General features: G+C 51.9%; 1 protein-coding gene across 4 annotated transcripts in view; it reads right to left on the bottom strand.

Moving 5' to 3' along the window:
- The window catches only part of GRK5 (G protein-coupled receptor kinase 5), a 212,296-nt gene that overhangs the window by 39,660 nt on the left and 153,321 nt on the right, over nucleotides 1-19,315 (bottom strand). For all 4 annotated transcript variants that reach the window (XM_038578947.1, XM_038578948.1, XM_038578950.1 and 1 more), the window contains one exon: nucleotides 14,425-14,502. In XM_038578947.1, the coding sequence (XP_038434875.1) occupies nucleotides 14,425-14,502 (78 nt within the window). The remainder of the gene's footprint in view (nucleotides 1-14,424; nucleotides 14,503-19,315) is intronic.

The following is a 19,315-nucleotide window of genomic DNA, read 5'->3' as shown; positions in this document are numbered from 1 at the left end:
TATTTCCTTTGCTGTTCAAGTGGCTTCGCAGAAATCAGGAGGAAGGATTTTTCGGGGTCAGAAAGAAAGAGAGAGGAGGGCAGCCCCAGTGGCGCAGTGGTTTAGCGCTGCCTGCAGCCCAGGGTGTGATCCTGGAGACCCCGGGATCGAGTCCCACATCGGGCTCCCTGCATGGAGCCTGCTTCTCCCTCTGCCTGTGTCTCTGTCTCTCTCTCTAGCTGTGTCTCTATGAATAAATAAATAAAATCTTTAAAAAAAAAAAAAAAGAAAGAAAGAGAGAGGACATTTTCAAACATCGGCAGAATTTAGCCAGGGGCCCCGAGAGCTAGGCAATTTTAATGAGAAAGAAAGGAAAATACACGAGTGACCCTGACCCAAGGCCTTGACTCTTTACGTCAAAAGCAAGAAACGATAATTAACAAAACGAAACGTGCCTGGACGGGAGTGAGGGGCCAGCCGGGCTCTGTCAATTTGATAATCCCCGGCCATGACCCGTGGGGCCCAGAGCACTGGATGGGAGATGATATGCTCTTTACGCAGGCCGCAATGACTGTCGGGATCAGTGTGAATTTCCCTGGCCAGTTGTTGAATCCAGCCCACTGTGCTCTGGGTGAGCGCAGCCGTGTGCAGGTAACTCACGAGGGGAGCCTGGTCCGAAGGCACTGGTGTGCAGGATGCTCACGGCGGGGAGTGTCCCTCATTCATTGTGCGTGAGAGGCCAGGGCATAGCAAGCCAACTTTCCCTCTTCCAGAACACCCTCCCTCCCATTCCTCGGCTTCCAAATCAGCTTCAATTTGAAATTGTGTTGGAAATACCTCGGCCTTGGAAGGTTTTTCTTCAGTGAAGATTTCATTCCCTGGGGCTTGGGAATGAAGGAAGGGCAGGCATCTCCAAAGATCCAGGGAATTGAACCGAAACCCCCCCTGCCCCCTACCCCCCTACGATGTCATTGCTCTGCCTAAGGCCCATGGTTGGGGAGGGCCAATCAGGCCACATCGTGAGGCAGCAGAGCACAGGGACCAGCATGGCTGCCCATCTGGGGGGCAGATCGGGGGTGGGGGGGTGGTTACGTCCTCAGGAAGCCTAAGACTGATTTCTCTGACGCCAGCCATTCTAAAAAGAGGAATGCTGGGCCGGAAATACCATACACATACGCAGGAACGGGGATCAGAGGCGGAGCTGGCTCCACCGGCATCAAAGGAACACCCAATTTTCTGACCTGGAAGGTCACGAGAAAGGAAAGGGACCCAGACAGGCATGCTGTGAGGAGCCCCAGATGGCACATCAGCTTCAAGGATGTCAGAAGGAACTGAGGAGAAGTCAGGCTGTGGGCAAAGAGTGTATGTTTTCCAGGAAAGGTCATGGAAGAAAAATAAGTGTGTCTATTTGAAGGACAATTGCACAGTCGTTAAAAATGCTGTGCAGGGGAGACCACGACGTGAGACAATGCAAATGACATGGTGCCAAGTGGAAGACAAGCCTCAGGGCCGCCCTGAACAGGGCCAGTGGCTGGGCGAGGGCCGAGAGGGCACAGCCAGCGTGTACAGCCCACAGAAGGCCACACCCCTGCCCTCCCAGACCTGCTCTTTTCTGTGGCACCCGGGAAGCTGATTTTGGGGGCACTCTGTCTCTGGTGAACTTTAGAGAAGACAATGCAGTGGAGGAGAAAGATCATAGGCTCTGAATCAGACAGACTGGGCTGTTAACTCAGCTTCACTCTCTCTCTGTGCTTTTTCTTTTATTGTAAAATATACATAACGGAAAAATTGCCATTTCAGCCATTTTTAAGTGTCCAGTGGCAATAACTATATTTATGATGACACCAACACTACCACCTTTTCCCAAAATTTTCTCATCACTCCATTAATCAGTAATGCCCCATCCCTCCCTCCCATGAGCCCCTGGTAAACTCTAATCTACTTCAGTCCTGACAGATTTGCCTACGCTGACATTTCATATAAGTGGAATTACACAATGTGTGGCCTTTTATGTCTGGCTTCTTTTACTTTGTCTGTAATGTTTTCAGGGTTCACCCGTGTGGTAGCCTGCTCAAGACTTTGTTCCTATTTATGGCTCAATAGTACTCCATTGAGTCAACAGACCACATTCTGTTTCTCCATTCATCTGCTGAGGGGCACTGGGTCCTTTCCATCTTCTGGTGACTCTAAATAGGCTCCTGTGGGTGTATCTGTATACACCCATCTACTGGAGTCCTTGTGGTCAATTCTCCCAGTCTGCCCTCTCAACAGTTGGAAGACTTCCACCCAATGCAGAAGGGACAACTGTGTCTACTACACAGGACAGCCGTGAAGATGGGCCAAGATAGAGGTGTAGCATAGAGCATACAGTAGGTGCTAAATTACCTTACTTCCTCACATCTCCCCCATTAGAATCCACCCTTAGTAAAGGAAAGAGCTAACAATATTCCCCTTCAAGGGTCTCCATTTAAAAAGCACAAATGCTCAAATTGTGGAACTTATGGCACCAGCAGCTTCTCTGCTTTGCCTGGATGCTGCAACTGTCTCAGCATTTAGATATGTATAGACCCAAAGATTAAGAACCTCGGGGGAATTGAGGCCCAGCTGCAGGCCAATGACATAGGAACTGGAAAATGAAGTCAGTTCCTTCTGGTGCCTTCTCTCCAAGCTTCCAGCATGGGGTTATGGAAAGCCTGGCAAGGAATAGTCCAGTCTCCTCTTCCAAGCCATGTGACCCTTGAGGCTGAGGAGGGGTGCAGCCCCTCTCTGGGCCTCAGTTCTCTCACATAGGGAATGAGAAGATGGGTTTAGTTCAGGTTTTTTGTTTTTTGTGTTTTTGAAGATTTTATTTATTTGAGACAAAGAGAGAGCACAAGTGGGGAGGAGGGGCAGAGGGAGAAGCAGGCTCCCTGCTGAGCAGGGAGCCTGATGTGGGGCTTGGTCCCAGGACTCCAGTATCATGACCCAAGCCCAAGGCAAATGCTTAATCAACTGAGCCAGCCAGGCACCACTTAGTTCAGGGTTTGAAGCTGGGTTCCGCCAAGCCAGAAGTATTCTGTAAAAGCCACGGCCTGTGGAGGGGGTGGGAGGCAAAAGGGAGTCCAGCCCCCAGACAGTTCAACTGTGGCTAGTCTCTGTCTTTGCATACTGGAAATCTGTAGCTAAAGCTATCTGCAAGGCCCTGGACTGGGTGGCCCCTGAGATTCCCCTGGGTACCAGGGCCTACCCCAGAAGGTATCCTCTGTCCTCTCGAGGTATATTAGAGGAACGATGCCCCAGAATGGGCTTTGGCCTCCTCTCCCAATGTACCAGGATTTCTGGAGGCTGAGGCCTCCATTCAGAAGGCGGCTCAAGCAGGGGGGTCCTTCCTGGGGAGTAGTGTTGTGCCAGGCACTGGGGTGAACTTGAAATGACCCAGGAGCCCTCATAGGCCCAGCTTCTCCAAACAGTGCCCAGGCTCCCTTGGTGAGTGCTCTCAGGTCATTAATAAACCCTCAGTCAAAAAGAGACTTAGGCAGAGCCTGAGGCAGGGAACCAGGATAGGTTATCCTAGGAGAACACGATGGGGTAGGGTCAAGAGCACAGACTGAAGTCTCAACTTCCCTATCCGAGCTATGTGACCTCAAGTGAGTTACTTAACCTCTAGGTGTCCATATCTTCATCTTTAAAATGGAGATAATAATCCGTGGGATTGATGTGAGGATTAAATGAGTTATATTTAAAGCCTGTAGAATCATGTTTGCACATAGTAAGAGCCGCTCTTGGGACTGCAGGGGGGTTGGAGCGGGGTGGGCCTCTCAGATGGTATCCAGGCCAACCTCTTCACTCTACTGATGGAAACTAAGGCTGAGGGAGAGCCGGCTTCTGGCTGTGAGGGGAGTGCGAAGAGGCAAGAGGCAGCTTTCGGGCTCAGGCCCAGCTTCAATTCCCTACTCAGGCCAAACTTGGTGTTCTTAGGTAATTAACCCCTTAGAGCGTTCATTTCTCATCTGTTCAGACAACTGTTACAAGGACCGAGTAAAATAGGGAACATGAAGTTCCAGGCATGCAGTAGTTGCTCAGTAGATGCCAACTCCCTTGTCTTGTCCTAGGATAGCTAATAAGCACAAATGTGCCTTTATTTGTTTTGAATCCCGCTCTCTGTTGCTCCCAGAAATGGAAGAGGAAGAGGCCCAGCCTCCCCTTCCTCACTGTTGCTTGAGAAGACTCCAGGAAGTTCCTCTCCCAAGATTTCTTTTAAGTCCTCTTCCAGGGAGTCTTTTGCAGTGCTGTGGCAAAGTGGGAAAAGCCAGGGTGCACGGCCCAGCTGCCCCTCCAGCCCAGCTGCTGGCCCAACCAGATCCTGCTCTGGAGGGGCTCAAGCGAAGATGGACTCTGAGCTCACTGGAATCATTGACAACAGGATGGAGATGCTCTTCTAGGTGCTAGAAGATCAATGAGGACCAAGCAATCTAGCAGAGATGAAATGCTGGGTTCAGGGCCAGTGTCTGGAAGCCCAAAGCCCATGGAGGATGTGGCAGGCACTGGGAAGGGAGAGATTTATCCAAGCTACCCATATCCCATACCCTGGGTTGCCCTGGAGACCAAGGGTTGTTCAGATGGTTAGGACCAACTCCCCTCCAGCTCCCCGCCAGTCACAGAACCCAGAAGGGAGATGGGGAATGAACCTGACTCCCAGTCCAGTGCTCCTGGCTCTAGGTCATGCTGTCTCCAACAATAAGCCAACATTTATAAAATGCATCACAGCTGGGAGGTAGAATGTTAGCCTAGCATTTTCTGTAGATGATGAGATTAGGAGATTCAGGGACACAATTAAATAATACCAAATCACTAGGTGAAAAGTATTCCCTTTTCAGTTCTTTGAGCCTCCCATCATCAAGAAGAAAGTTTCAGTGTGGTGCCACCGTCTTGCTAACACATCTCCAATACTGACTAATCTCCCTTCCGAACAAAGAAAAAGGCAGCTTTAGGCTCCCAGCCTTAGGCAGGCAAAAGAGGATCCAGCTAGGATTTAACACCACTTTCCCCAGGTAGCTTTCTTTTTTTTTTTTTTTTTTTTTTAAAGATTTTATTTATTTATTTATGAGAGAGACAGAGAGAGAGAGAGAGGCAGAGACACAGGCAGAGCGAGAAGCAGGCTCCATGCAGGGAGCCCGACGTGGGACTCGATCCCGGGTCTCCAGGATCACACCCCGGGCTGCAGGCGGCGCCAAACCGCTGCGCCACCGGGGCTGCCCCCCAGGTAGCTTTCTGTCTGACAAATCAATGCTGCCTTTCCAGGCATGTTCCTGACTCAAAGTTTTCTTCTGAAATTCATTTGTTCGATTTAATTAATTAATTAAATTTTAAAAGATTTTATTTTTAAGTAATCTCTATACCCAACCTAGGACCCAAACTTACAACCCCAAGATCAAGAATTGCATTCTCCACTGACTGAGGCGGCCAGGCACCCCGAAACTCACTGATTTTAAACAGAAAGTCATGAGTTCATTTAAAAGGAAAAAAAAGCTATATATATAAATAATGGTAAGGGAGGTACGCAGATACAGCAAAGTCTATGCAGGTGCCATTGAGCGAAGGACGGCCATGAACCCATCTGTGCACCATAGTTATCATCCCCGTACTCAGATGGGGGAACTGAAGCTCTAAGGATGTATAGCAGGAAGGTGGCTGAACTGGGGCTCCAAGGACTCCCGGGGGCAAGGACTGAAGCTCCTGACTGCCCCCACAGCGGAGGAACTGTCCCCACCGAGAAACCAGTCACCTAGGGCAAGCCACACTACTAATCAGCTGCCCAGGCCGGGAAGGGGGAGGCGCCAGAGAAGTGAGCAGGGGGCCAAGGGGCCAGAGAAAGGAACCTGGAATAATTATTATTTCCTTTCATTCAAGCTCTTTACTTTTTAAAAGGTGGATGTTTTCCGGAGAGCCACACCAGCACTAGGAATAGATTTCTTTTGTGCAAAAAACTTGGGCTGCTGGGTAACTTCCCCTTAACAAGAACAAACTTCCCTGCCTTACCCTATCATTGTTTACAGAGGCAAAGAGGCCCGTGTCTGTGTGGAGCCCAGAGAACAATATCCTGCCGGGAGACCTCCGGCAAGAAAGTGCCCTCCAAAAGCTGCCCGCCCTGGGCATTCCCAGCATCCCACAGAGGCTGCCCAAGCTAGTTCATGTCAGAAGCCTGCCCCAACCCACCAGTGCATGTTGGCGTCCAGGCCCCTTAGCAGGATCCTCCACCAGGTCTGAACTTCCCCTGGAGTCTGCTGATACTATGTTAAAACTGGTGGCACCTGCCAGGCCTCAGTGACTGGACTGATGCAGCTCAAAGATGGAGACTTGGCACAACTGCTCATGGGCCCAATTAAAATGAATGATGGCAAGCCGTCCTGCAAACAACTCTACGGAAGGAGGATACTCAGGGCTCACTGGAAGCCCTGCCTCCACAACTCTAAGCCAGCCTTTTCCCTTCCCAGACCTTGGTTGCCTGATCTGTAAAATGGGCACACTAATATCCAGTTTGGAGAGTTGCCATGGAAGGTGCAAGAGCAGGTCCATATGATGCCACAGCAGCGCTGGACATGGACGGCCTAAAGGATATTGTCATATCAACCAGGGGAAGAACTGGAATAATCATGAAGGACCAGGCCTGGCCCTGCTCTTCCCAACTGGCAATGGGGCTTTGGTTCTCCAAAGGAAGACAGATTCATGGGCCTAAAGAGCACTACGATTTGTTTACTCTGTCCTCATGTGCACCCTGTTCCCCCAAACCCTGAGGCCTTCTGACAAGGATAGATAAGACAAAATGAAAGCAAGTCATTTAAAAACAAGTAACAAAAATGAATCTGAGTTTTATCAAAATTAAAAACTGTTGTGCTTCAAAGGACACCACCACAAAAGTAAAAGGACAACTCATAGAATGGGGGAAAAATTTGCAGATCTTATATCTGACAAAAGACTTGTACGCAGAACCTACAAAGAAGCCTTAGGATTCAACATTAAGAAGATGAATAGCCTAATTTAAAAATGAGCAAGGGATTTGACTACACATTTCTCCAGAGATCTACAAATGTCCGATAAGCACATGAAAAGATGCTCAGCATCGTTAGCGATTAGGAAAATGCAAATCAAAACCACAATGAGATACCACTTCACACCCTCTGAGAGGAATGAAATTTTTTTTTTTTTTTTTTTTTTTTTTTTTTAGGAATGAAATTAAAAAGGTAGAAAATGCCAAGTGTTGGTGAGGATGTATAGAAATGGGAACTCTCTGGCACTGCTGGTGGGAGTGGTGGATGCCGCAGCCCCTTCGAAAGCAGTCTGGCAGGTCTTCAAATGATTAAACCTCGAGTTACCATGTGATCCAGCTATTCCACTCCTAAGTATCTACCCAAAGGAGATGAAAATCTATGTCCAGGCAGCAACTTGTTTATGAATGTTCAGGCAGTCTTATTCATGATAGCCAAAGAGTGGAGACAACCCAAGTATCCATCCATTGATGAGAAGATACATACAATGGGCTCTATCCATATGGTTGGGTATCATCCTACCATGAAGACTAAAGTACTGATACATGTTACAACATGGATATACCCTGGAAAGATTATGCTCAGTGAAAGAAGATACAAAAGGCCCGGCACTGTATGATTCCGTGTACATGAGATGTCCAGAATAGGCAAATCCATAGAGACAGGAAGTAGATTAGTGGTTGCCAGGGGCTGGGAGGAAAGGGAAACAGGGAGTGACCGCTAATGAGTACAGAGTTTCTATTGCGGGTGATAAAATGTCCTGGAAGCAGATAGTGCTGGCGGTTGTACAACTCCGTGAATATTTTAAACCAGTACACTTTAGAAGGATGAATTTTATGGTATGTGAATTATATCTCCATAAGGCTAATATTTGAAAGTCTGTAGTGATGGATGATATGTAACACTGCTTTTGTGATCACCTGTTACTATTTATTACTATAATTAAAAACACTCCCCTGGTCCACTCCAGCTCAAGCAAGCCTGCCCCCTCCCCACCCCACACACATCCCTCAAACACCTGTATCACCTCTGGTCTGCAGGTACCAGGAAGGTGAGCTGCCCAGATCTCTACAGAGCACAGCATACAAATCTGATCCAGCCAAGGGGCCTCTGGGCAGCTTCTCTGAGCTGACACACTTTTGAATATTTCTAGGACATGCCATACTCATGGCTGTCTCACTGACACCAGAGACTCGCCTGTCATATAGACAATGTTTCCAGTTTAGGGGTTGAGAAGGTAGGCAGGAAGCACTACACTTCCATACACTTCCCCGAATCTTTTAGCCTCTGTTGCTGGCCAGTGGAGCTTTAACAAGGCAGTTAATGCTTATGTGCTTCCTTCACTCCTCTCCTCCCCTTTGGCAGTGACCAGGAGGCAACATCTTCAAGATGGTGGGGTCACAAGAGCAGCCAGGGCCCCTGGTCTTCAACCAAGAGAGCTGAAGACCCAATCAGATTGTGCATAAGAAAGAAAGAATCTCTGTTGTGTGAAGCCCCTGAGATTTGGGGGTTGTTTCTTGTGACAGCTAGTATTAATCATCCTGACGAATGCATCGCCTTCTAATGAGCCTGGCCTCTCTGGCCAGCCTCTGTGGCTGGGGGCCCTCCAGACCCCTCCTTGGCCTCTCTCAACTCCACAGCTGGAGTTCATGTCTGAATGATTTCCTCATTCAACAGCCGAATTTTGAAAGCAGAGAGAGGAGGGGGAAAGTCAGACACCAGCCACCACTGAGTGAGTGTCTAACACGGACCAGCTCCTGGGCTCTGTCCTTGCTGGTGTATCTGACCCTCGCGGCCACCCCACTCACTTGACAGATGAACCACCCGAGGCACTGGAAGGCTAATAACTTTCCCAAGGCCATGCAGCTAAAGGAGGGCAAGTCTGGCTTCCGACCCAGGTCTACCTGGTTCTAAAACACCTTCTCAAAGCACTCTGCTATCTCTGTGTTAGATCCCCAATACTTCTGGTGCACTCCAAAGCCCGCCCAGGGCTGGTGTCTCTAACAGGCCTCAGGGCAAAGCTTGCAACTGATGCAAGATCTGGGCAGCGTCCAAGGAGTGGGCTTTGCCTCCTGGGAAGGAAGCCTTTAAGCCAGGGTGTGAAGAGCATCATCTCACAGGGAATGAGAATTCAGCACCAGGCATAAGCTCTGGCTTTGAACAGGGACTTTCCAGCCAGACTCTCAGCAAACACACCATGTCAGACACCGGGGAACATGAGCCAGCCAAGTGGCAGCTCCCCAGGAAAAGACACGAGGCAGGCAAGGTGAGGGGCCCACAGAAGGAAGCTTCACAGGGCCCCGTACTGTCTCAATGACTGAGAGCCGTGAGTCTAGCCCCGCACGGGGGATACCCACAGAGAGCAGATGCCATCACCTCTGCCCAATGAGCAAATAGCCCCGCCACCTGTAGCAGTGACCTTCGTCCTATGTGCTCTGTCCCTTTATCTTCCCTGGGGGTTGTGCAGCCACTCAGCAACTCAAGATGAAAGCCAGGGAGTCACCTGGGACCCCTGCCTGTTCTCCTTTATGTCCCTCACCCGGCCATCCCTCAGGGGCTCCTTCCTCCTAACATATTCCAAGATCCCTGGGCCACCACGTCCCTAGAGCTGTTGTCCCAGCACGGGGCACAGTCATTCCCACAGCATCTGCAGCAGCTCCCTAGATGGGCTTCTGCCTCTAGTCCTCCCCCTCTGCTTTTCTCCTCCATGTGGTCAGAGGGACCAGCCTAAACTGCCAATGGCCTGCAAAGCCCTAGTGGCTCCCAATGCCACCAGGACGGTGCCAAACTCCTCAGCATGGCTTGCCAGGCCCGACCACCCAGAGGGCCTTCATCCCTCTACCTTCTACGCCTGCTATACTGACCACCACACACCCTCTCCACCTCCATAGCAAGGTTTCTCAAATTCGGTGCCACTGACACTTAGGGTCAGACAATTCTTTGTTATGGGGCTGTCCTGTATGTTATAACGTGTCCAACAGCATCCCTGGCCCCATTAGATGCCAGTAGCACATCCTCCCACTGTGCCAGTAAAAGGGATCTCCGGACACTGCCAACCGTCTCCTGGGAGGCAAAACAGCCCCAGATGAGAACCACTGCTCTATACCCATGAAAGGCCGTTCCTTTCATTCATTTCTGGCCGCCACCGCCGCCTCCGCCGCCGCCGCCGCCGCCTCCTCCTCCTCCTCCTCCTCACGTTAAAATCTGATTCAGCTGCATCACCTCCCAGAAGCCTCCCTAGCTCACTCAGGCTAGTGTAGGGGCAGCATCTCAGGACGCCTCCCCGCTTCCCTTTGCACAGTTCTACCACTGCTCCTGTCACACTGCAGCTGACTGATCCACTGATGTGCTGTCACCGTCCTCTGCAAGGCGAGCTCCTCAGGACCACCCCCACCCTGCCCCGGGCATGGAAGCACTGACTGCATGTGCCTGCAGAAGTACAACAGGGCAGCGTGCTCAGGGACCACCCAGGTAGTGTGGTGGCTTCTGATCAGAGGCAGGGGGCTGTGTGCAGCCAAGGTATCAGGCTGAGGGACACAGAAGGGAGAGAAAAAACAGAGCAGGGGTCTAGGTGAAGGGCCTTGCAGGGAACAGCCAGAACAAAGGCCGAGGTGTGGTCAGCAAGATGAGACTGGGGATGACATGGCCGGAGCCCAGTGTGGGGCCTGTGGGAGAGGTATCTGGAGAAAGGATTTTGAAGCACAAGGAAACCAGGTCATGAAGACCTTTGGATGTTTTCTGTAGCCACAGATGTATTCAGCAGGATGTAAAACTGGGAGGGGGGCGGGGAGGTTTTATGGTCAAATAAGTTTGGAAAATGCCTTGTCTGTAATCAAACAGGTTTCTTTACTGCAGGACTTCTCAATCCCTTCGATAGGCTCACATGCCAGGTGAATCTTTACAAGGGGAAGGTACCGCAGGTAGTGTCACCTAAATGTAACTGACTACAGAGCCTCTCAAATGATCCGTGTCCTTCGGCCTACCCGTTGGAAACACTGCTTGGAGCTGAGAAACAGGGGCTATGACCTGAAGAAGGACTCAAGGTAACAACAATCTAGGTTTGGGGACAGTGGCTCTGGGAGTTCTTCAAAGACCTGAGGGCCAGTGCTGGGGCCTCAGCCACTAGCTCTACTCCTCTCCCAGTGCCTGGCTCCCCAGCCCCTGGGGCATCTGCTGCCCTGAGAAGTGAAAACAGCTCCCGAGTGACTGCCTACAGGAAGGACTGGGAGGCAGTGCGAAATTTATTGTAGGAAAACAGTCGCCCCACGGGACTGCTTCGACCACCTCCCCCAGGCCCCTGGGCCACAACATATGGTGTGGTTTAAATTTTTAAAATTGAGGAGTACTTAAGGAAAAAATGTTGGCAGGCTCTGAGGCACTTGTAAAACCATTTGAGCTAGATGAGGAGTCTGGGCCCCATCCTTCTAGGAGATGGAGGCAGCGCTGAGCAGGGGCAGGGAGGTCCAGAGAACAGGATGGGGTCTGCCAGCAGAGGCTTCTGGATGAGACAGGCCAGGCGGGGAGAGAGTGGAGCAGCCCCCTGCTGCAGCCCGTGGACGGGCTGAAGGAGCCAGTAGGGCTGGACAAGGGACCCACTTCATCCTCGGGGTAGATCACAGCTGGGGCAGGGGCAGCAGGAGGGCAGTGAGGGGCCAGGTGTGGGAAAACAGGGCACCACAGGCTCAAGTCCTGGCTGCATTACCTGGGACAGTGACACCCCATCTGGTGCCTCCCCGTACTCATCCCTAAGCTGGAGCCAGTGCAATCCCCTCACATGGTAGCATTAAGGTCCAGGTGAGACAGTGTGTGCACACAGTGGGTCCTCCATACCTGTTAGCTGCCATTGTCTGGGGGGCACACAAGTGGGCAGGCAGCCCCAAACCAGGTCCAGATGGAGAGCTGGACCAGCAGAGCTGAGGCACTGTGGAAACTGCTCTTGCTGAGGCCAACTGAAGAGTCTATTAGCTGAGTGGCCATAGTGTGTTACCCCCCTGTCTGGGCTGGGAAGGCCACCTGTATACCTGTCATCTCCCGGAGGCCAGAGCCATCACAGACACTACTTAGGAGGCATCTGGCATTCCACAGGTGGCTGAGCCCGTGAGCTATGGCTCTTACCCACCCTGGGGTATTTACACCCTAGGACGTGCTTCCTCTAAGCTCTGGGTCCTGTTTCTGCCCAGGGTGTTCATGACATTTCAACCAGTGGCCGGGAGATTGAAAGCAACCTGTCAGCATCTGCCAGCTTGGGGGAACGGGGACCCTGCTCACACACGTCTCTCAACCACTTTCAACCTAAGAACTTTTACAGATGCCAATGAGGCCTCTATGTGGAACAAATCAAGGCGTAGCTGCCCAACGGCCCCTGCCCCACAGATGACGTGGGCAGCCACATGTGCCCGGGGCCAGGGCTGGTGCAGAGCAAGCTGGCCCTGCCCAGCGTCGAGGGTGGGGGGGCGGGGGGGCAGGGGTGGGCAGTGGTGTGAACGTGAATCTTCCCATTTTGGAAATGTGCAGAAGTACTGGGAGTGCTTGCCCATCACATGGAGAGAAATGTACTCATAAAGGAAGCAGAAGCAGAGAGATACCGAGGAGAAGTAGTGAGAGCATGACAAGTAGGGACGGTGGCTTGGCAGGAGTGGGAAGAAGTGACACAGGAGACCTTTCTGGATGTGAGGCTGAACTGGTTGCACACAGATGTGCCCAGCTGCCTGCAGATGCTGGAGATGAGCACAGCCGCTCCAGAATAGAACCTGGTGTGCTACGAGAGACCCCGGGGGTGGGGGAACCCCATATGCTCAGGGCCCCCTGAGGGGACAGTGAGGGTGTGAGGTGGGACTAGAATCACTGAAAATTCCCTGGGACCCTTGCTGAGAACATCGAGGTGGGGTTTACATGCCTCAAGGGACCACCATGTCATGTAGATAAAGTTTATAAAAATATGCAGAGACGGTCTGTATGTGCAGGGGAGCGGAGGCCTGATTTTAAACTCTGAAGTTTAAAATTCTTTACATTCACTTTTCCACTGTGAGTGTAAAGCTCTCAGGTCCCCCGGATGCCCCTGCAAGGGGGCTGCAGGCTGTCAGATGCCCATGTCCTGCTGCAGGAGTTGTTATATGTGACCTGGATTCCTTGTGTCCACAATCCCATCTCCTGAGTGGAGTCACCCTGAGCAGCTGCAGCAGACCTCTGTAACTGCATTCTGCTTTAATGTAGCTGTGAAGGCACCCCAGCCATGGGGCAGCACCCCACAGGAGGCAGGCCGATAGGGCAGGGGCTGCCTTTTTTCCAGGGGCTGAATGTCATATCCAGGGAGTCTCCATACCACATTGTCAACACCTCTCTCTCTGACTGAAGCATCTCCCATTTTTCTCATTCTTCGGTTATCTTGTGACTCACTTGTCATTCCCTCCACTTAGGCTTGGAGAAAATGGAGTCTGTGAAAGTCCGATTTGCAGGGACCCTCTGACATTATCTGGTAAAGCCTCGCCCATTTTACAGCAAAGAACACTGAGCCCCGGGGAGAGGAAGACCAAGGTTGCAGGGTAAATTAGGGGTCAAGCCGTTTCCTGGCCTGCATGCCTGTGTGTTGCCACTCCCTGCCATACCCTGTGGGGGTGGACTGACAGGACCCTGTCACAATGGCTGTGGTAGCCCCAGTCCACTAGCAGCTTGGGACAGAGGCAGTGCCCAGGCCTCTAGGAGGTAGGTCTGGCAGGGAAGGCCACTTTTAAGAAGTGGAAACTGAGGCCCAGTGACGGAACAGGACTTGTGTGAGTAGAACAGCAGAGACTAGAACCCCAGGCTCGCAGGCCAAGTTTTGAACCAGACGGAGACCACATTTATCTGTCAAGTTGGGGATAAGAGGAAGAGGCTCCAGGAAGGCAAAGCTACCAGGACCCCAGGGAGTGGTGCTAACTCTATGCCTTCCTCATCGGGTGGGTGTGTTCCTGCAGTCGGGTCATGGTGGCCTCTCACCCTTCAGGATACTCCAGGACATACTTTAGAATACTCTATGTCCTGTATGTATTCAACCAATGTTGTTTCTGGCAGCACAGCCTCTGTCTCTTCATTTCCCTCTTGGTCACCTCTGGACCCCTCCCCTATACACCAACCTCTCCAAACCACCACTGCCGGGCCTCCATGAGTCCATCTACACTTGGGTGTGGGCCGTGGGTAGCATGAGGCCCCTGGAAGGGACTGGGCCCCAGGAGGCAGGCCTCCTGCCTGGCCCACCTGCCTTGGCCTTGCCAGTCTTGGGCACTCTCTGGTGGAGGATGAGAATGCTAGATCTCTGGAGACCAAGGGCAGCCACCAGCTGGGTGCTTTACAGCTCCCCACATGGACTAGCATGGATCTGGGGCCCATATTTCTCTAGAAGGTTTCCCATTCCTCCTGCTGTGGGAACCGGGTGGCCTCTTACCTTCGGGGTGAGGTACTTGGTCATAATTTCCTTCCCTTTTTCCCCCAGTTTTTCATCTGGAGTAACTTCATATTCTGCCTGAAACAGAAGAAGGAAAAGAACAATAACAGATCTTCTCGTGAGCTTCTGATAGTTACACAAGCTTCGCGGCCCCTGAAAAAGACACCATGGAGGTCACGTGACCAATCCCTCCTCCACGGAACAGGAAGCTGAAGCTGGGACTGGGGAGAAGAGCTGGCTGAGAAGCCCTGACATCCAGCCCAGCCTACTCTACACCATCCATGGACACGTGCTTATCAGAACAGGTGCTCTCCTCTCAGGCTCCATTCCGAATCACCAGGAGCAAATGCTGGTGCTCACGTCCCACCCCACCCCACTGAACTCCGATGGACCCTCTGGCCATGAGGGCAGGGCTCCGGGCAGCTGGGGTTGAAAACCACCAATTCAGAAAAATCACAAGAAGCCACTGGAAAATAATGAGCCACCAAACTGGAAGGCCCCCGAGAGGCTGCTTCAGGTCACTCAGACCTTCCAGCTGTATGACCTTAGATGATTTCCTTAACGTCTATAAATCCCAGCTTGGAAAAGCACCTATGACAGGGCAACTGTGTAGACAGAATGTGACAAAGCTCTTGCCTAGAGCCAGGCACATAATAATACTCAATGAACAGTGCTAGAATCATCACCATTGTCGTTACTATGCCTTGCAAGAGAAAAGGCTGGATGGATGCCTTACCTTTTGCAGCTTTTCAGCTTATAGAATGAACATACAGAGATTTTTCAGATGTTCCTATCTGAACCTCACAAAAGCCCAGGTAGCGATGTGGGAGGGCAGGGTCTGCTACTACACCCCTTCATCTGCTTCTGAAGAGCAGGAGGTTCAGCCCACTTGCCCAGAGTCCCGCAGGGGAGGTGGTGGGAGCTGGGGCTTCGATCGCCAAACCATCTCCAAACCGGAGCTCTTTCTCAACAACTCCAAGGAATTTAGGGCTCCAGATCGCTGGCCAAGTCAGCCTTTGGGACCTCCAAAGGCAAACCTTTTAATTTTCCTTGACCTCAAGAGGGGCTCCCTCTCTCACATGTGACGCACTTGCCAAGAGGATTAAAGGCCTCAAGTTAAGAAGCCTGGGTAAGCCTGCCTTTCTCATTTAGACAAGAGAGCTAATTGCAAATTGTTATAAATGATTTCAAAATCCACCACCCAAGGATGTGTCAACCACCATCCAAAAGTACAGCTATTTCAAAAGAGACAGAGGAAATGACATCAGCAGAGACAGACTGAAATCGGCACCCCAGCCTCCCGGCCCAGCGCAAGGCAACCCCACAACCCAGCATCTAGGGTCCACTTTCACCCCCAGGCCAATCCAGAAGACCCTCCCGGAAAGGGGGGCCAGGGACGGCAGCACTTGGATGCCCAGATACGCAGCCGGGCACATTTCCATCTAACATGAGTGAGTTTCCTGTGTTACCATTTCTCTTCTAACAGAGAATCAAGACTCGGTGATTTTCTCCAAGGAAGAAACGTTAACACTTCAATCACTTGGATCACAGGGCTGTGGGATAATGGTTCTGGAAAGAATCCAATCCCCTCACTTTACAGAGCTAGACACTGAGGCTCAGAGAAGCAAAGGACTGGGCCCGAAGTCACACAGCTGGTCATAGCAGAGCCCGGACAGGAGCATAAGCCTGCTGGCTTCTGTCAGCCACCCGCCTCAGGACAACCCCCTCCACACCATGAAGACTAGCCCCGTGGGCCTGTTTCTTGTTGGAACTGATTTGGCTGATGATTTCCTGAGACAATTTAAGGAGAGAAGGTGGCTCTTTCTCACTGAGTTTTTCCTGTTGTTTTCTCCCCCGATGCTCCCAGCCTCCCCGCAAAACTAACACGCAGGTGGGCACACCCAACACAGGATGCAGTAGGTCATAGGCTCACCCTTGAGGTAGGTATTATTATTCCCAATCTATAGATAAAGAAACTGAGGCTCTGAGGGCACAGATAACCAGTGCAAATATAGTCGAGCGAGCATGTGAGAGGGCTGGGAGCTATGTCTCCAGAGGGGCTCAGAGTTCTAGAGCACGACTGACCACCCTTTTTCCAGGATGAAGAGAGAAGCACCCAGTGTCCTGCCACTCTGGAAACCTGCCTAGTGGTCTGGCACCATGGGAATCTACCCAGACTGCTTTGCAGGGCCCAGGCCCCGGGCAAATGGCCGACCACCTTTTGGGGTAACTCAATCCCATGCAGAACCCTGGATTTGCACTGTCCCAAAATACATCTGTGAAGGCGGCTCTATTTAACCAAATGGAGGCTTGAAGCTCATTAATCAGCCTCAATAACCAGCTGAAAATATTATTGCTCTGGGTACTAAAACCCACGTTAAAAAAATAACATCACTTTCAGGTCAGCTGCCTCCCAGCAGAGGCCCGGCTGGGCGGCTGGGCGCCACGGTTCCACAGGGAGGCAGCCGGGAGCACGCGGGGACAGGCATCCCCAGCCCAGGATCAAAAGGCCTTTCTTTGAGAGTCCATGTCAGGTCACCACCACTTGAAGAACATTTGTGTTGGGAGGCAGAAAACCAACAGAAGGCTTCCAGCTGGGCTTTCCACACTGATTAAGTCACCTGGAGTGACAGGCCATGTCTCCACAGTGACCCCCGAGAGGCCTGCTACAGAGAGAAGGCACCATGGCGGCTCAGCCGGGCGGGCGAGCTCAGGCACATCACGCCGCCCGAGGCGGGGGACCACCCGGGAACCCACTGCTATGGGAACACCCTTGCCCAGGTAGTGGGCAAGAGCTACTGAAATCAGCCGAAACCAGAAAACACAAGCAGCAAATAAAAGGTTGGGCCAACAGCCTAGAATTTCACAATTAGCGCTGGCTCGGGAAATGGCAGCCAGACAAAGACTTCAATGAAAAAGAAAACCACATGCAAGGAATGCCCCCGTGACCTCCATCAGCAGGGGAGTGCCCTCCAACCAGGGAGGGTGCTAGGTCTCATCCCCTCCCCACAACAGAGGGGACATGTGCCATCCTCTCTCCTGTAAGGGCCATCTGAAACCTGTGAGCTCAGCCCTAACAGCCAGAGCACCAAAGGGCACCCCTGCTAATCCACTCGGAGGATGTCTCTCTTCCCCGAGTACATCCAAGGTGCCCATTTCATGAGCCTCTCCAGGTCCTGTGATTTATGCCAAGCGCAGAAATGGCCTTTGGGGAGGAGATGCTGCTATAACACAAAGAGCAAAACACTACATTGAGTTTAAGGCAAAAAGAATTATTTATAGATCCCTGCCTGCCAAAGAGTATAAACATTTGTGTACATCCTAGTTTATAAACCTAATATTTCATCCTCTTGGTCGGCTCTAATTGCATCATCAATCTCAGAAAATGCCGGTGAAAATATGTCCTCTCTATTAAAACACACTTCCCTCTGATGATTTTTAAAAACATGAAGACCACAAGCCAGTAAAAGGGGACCTGCCACGTTTTCAAAGCAGCCGGCGCTGGTTTAAAGAGCAGAGTCTGAGCCGGATTCCTCTCGGCCTCTGACTAACTTCAGATGTCACCTCCTCCTCCTGGGAGACCTTCTCCTGCCCTGACAAGAAGATGAAGTCAGAGATGCTATGAGGTCTTGCCACCTCCGGCTTCTGTAATTACCAATGTGGTCAGCTTTTCCAGAGTCCTCGCGGCAGGGACGAGTGACGCGCTTGGTTGGCAGCGCTGCTCACCACGGCCTTTTCTGGAGAAACACCCAGCTCCACCCACACCGGCCTCGGCATCTTGCCTGTGCTGCCCGTGTGGGCTGAAGGTCTCCATTTGCCTCTCTGGAGGCACTCTTGACCCTGGCGTGGGGCGGGGGAGAATCAGGGTGGGCAGTTACCTCCCCGACCTGGCACCACGGTTCCGACACCCCTCTTCTAAAGACCCAGCCCACGTGCGCTGGCCTGCATCAGCCCCTTCCCTTGTCCCTGCAGACCTAGGGGTGGCACAGGCTCCGATTTAGTGCATCGGCGCTACTGATTCCCCATCCTGCTCAGGACTCCACCGACAGCCCTGCACTTGCTCGTGGGCAGGCCATCTATCTCCTGCCAGGACCCTGAGTGAACAGTCCTTCGGATGGCTGTGCCCTGACCTTGCTCCCCACCCTCTGCTCCCCAGAGAGAATGAAGAAGCACTGCAGAGGGGCGCATCCCCCAGGAGTCCCAGGATCGGATGGGTGTGGTCAGCCCCAGAGCCTGTATCTACCTGGGCAGATTATTCTCTAGTCTCTACCTGCCATCTGAAGAGCCCTTTTAGGCATGGGTCAGGAAGGGAGTCACTGGCCCCCCTCAGGGCAACAGATGGGATGGGACCCCAGAAAGAAGGGAGGGAGAAGCTGCCCCCTCGCCATGTTGGAGTGTAGCCTGAGAGTGGCAGGAGTGACCCCAAGGGGACCCCAGGCCATACTGACAGCACCACAGACACCGGCTTGTACAACATATTCTGGTGGGGGCAAAGGTTGAAAAGAAGGAAGGGGTGAAAGGGTATCACACCTTCCTCTTGGGCGACGTGACAAATTCACTGGCAGCTGTCAGAGTCCCCTGACAGAGAGGCATGCTGTCACCTCCTGCCTGCCCCATCATATACCCCTGAGAGCCTCAGCCCTGAGTGACTCTCTCCCCATCGCCACCCCACCCCACAGACTGCCTACCTGCTTCTCCCCCTCCCACAGCCCCAGGATTATTTCTCCATCCTCACTCTCCAACAAGGCTCATGAGGCCACCAAGCAAAGGCCTTTGACTCTCCCTGTTACTCTTTCAGTTCTAAGTGAGAAGAATCCCAACCTACCCTAGTTCAGGCAAAACCATTATCTCTTAGCTTCTAGAATTTGAGATGGACTGACCAGCCAGACTG

This window comes from Canis lupus, chromosome 28 (genome assembly GCF_011100685.1).
Source record: "Canis lupus familiaris isolate Mischka breed German Shepherd chromosome 28, alternate assembly UU_Cfam_GSD_1.0, whole genome shotgun sequence".
Classification (NCBI taxonomy): Eukaryota; Metazoa; Chordata; class Mammalia; order Carnivora; family Canidae; genus Canis; species Canis lupus.
This window is presented reverse-complemented; position numbering and strand designations above follow the sequence as displayed.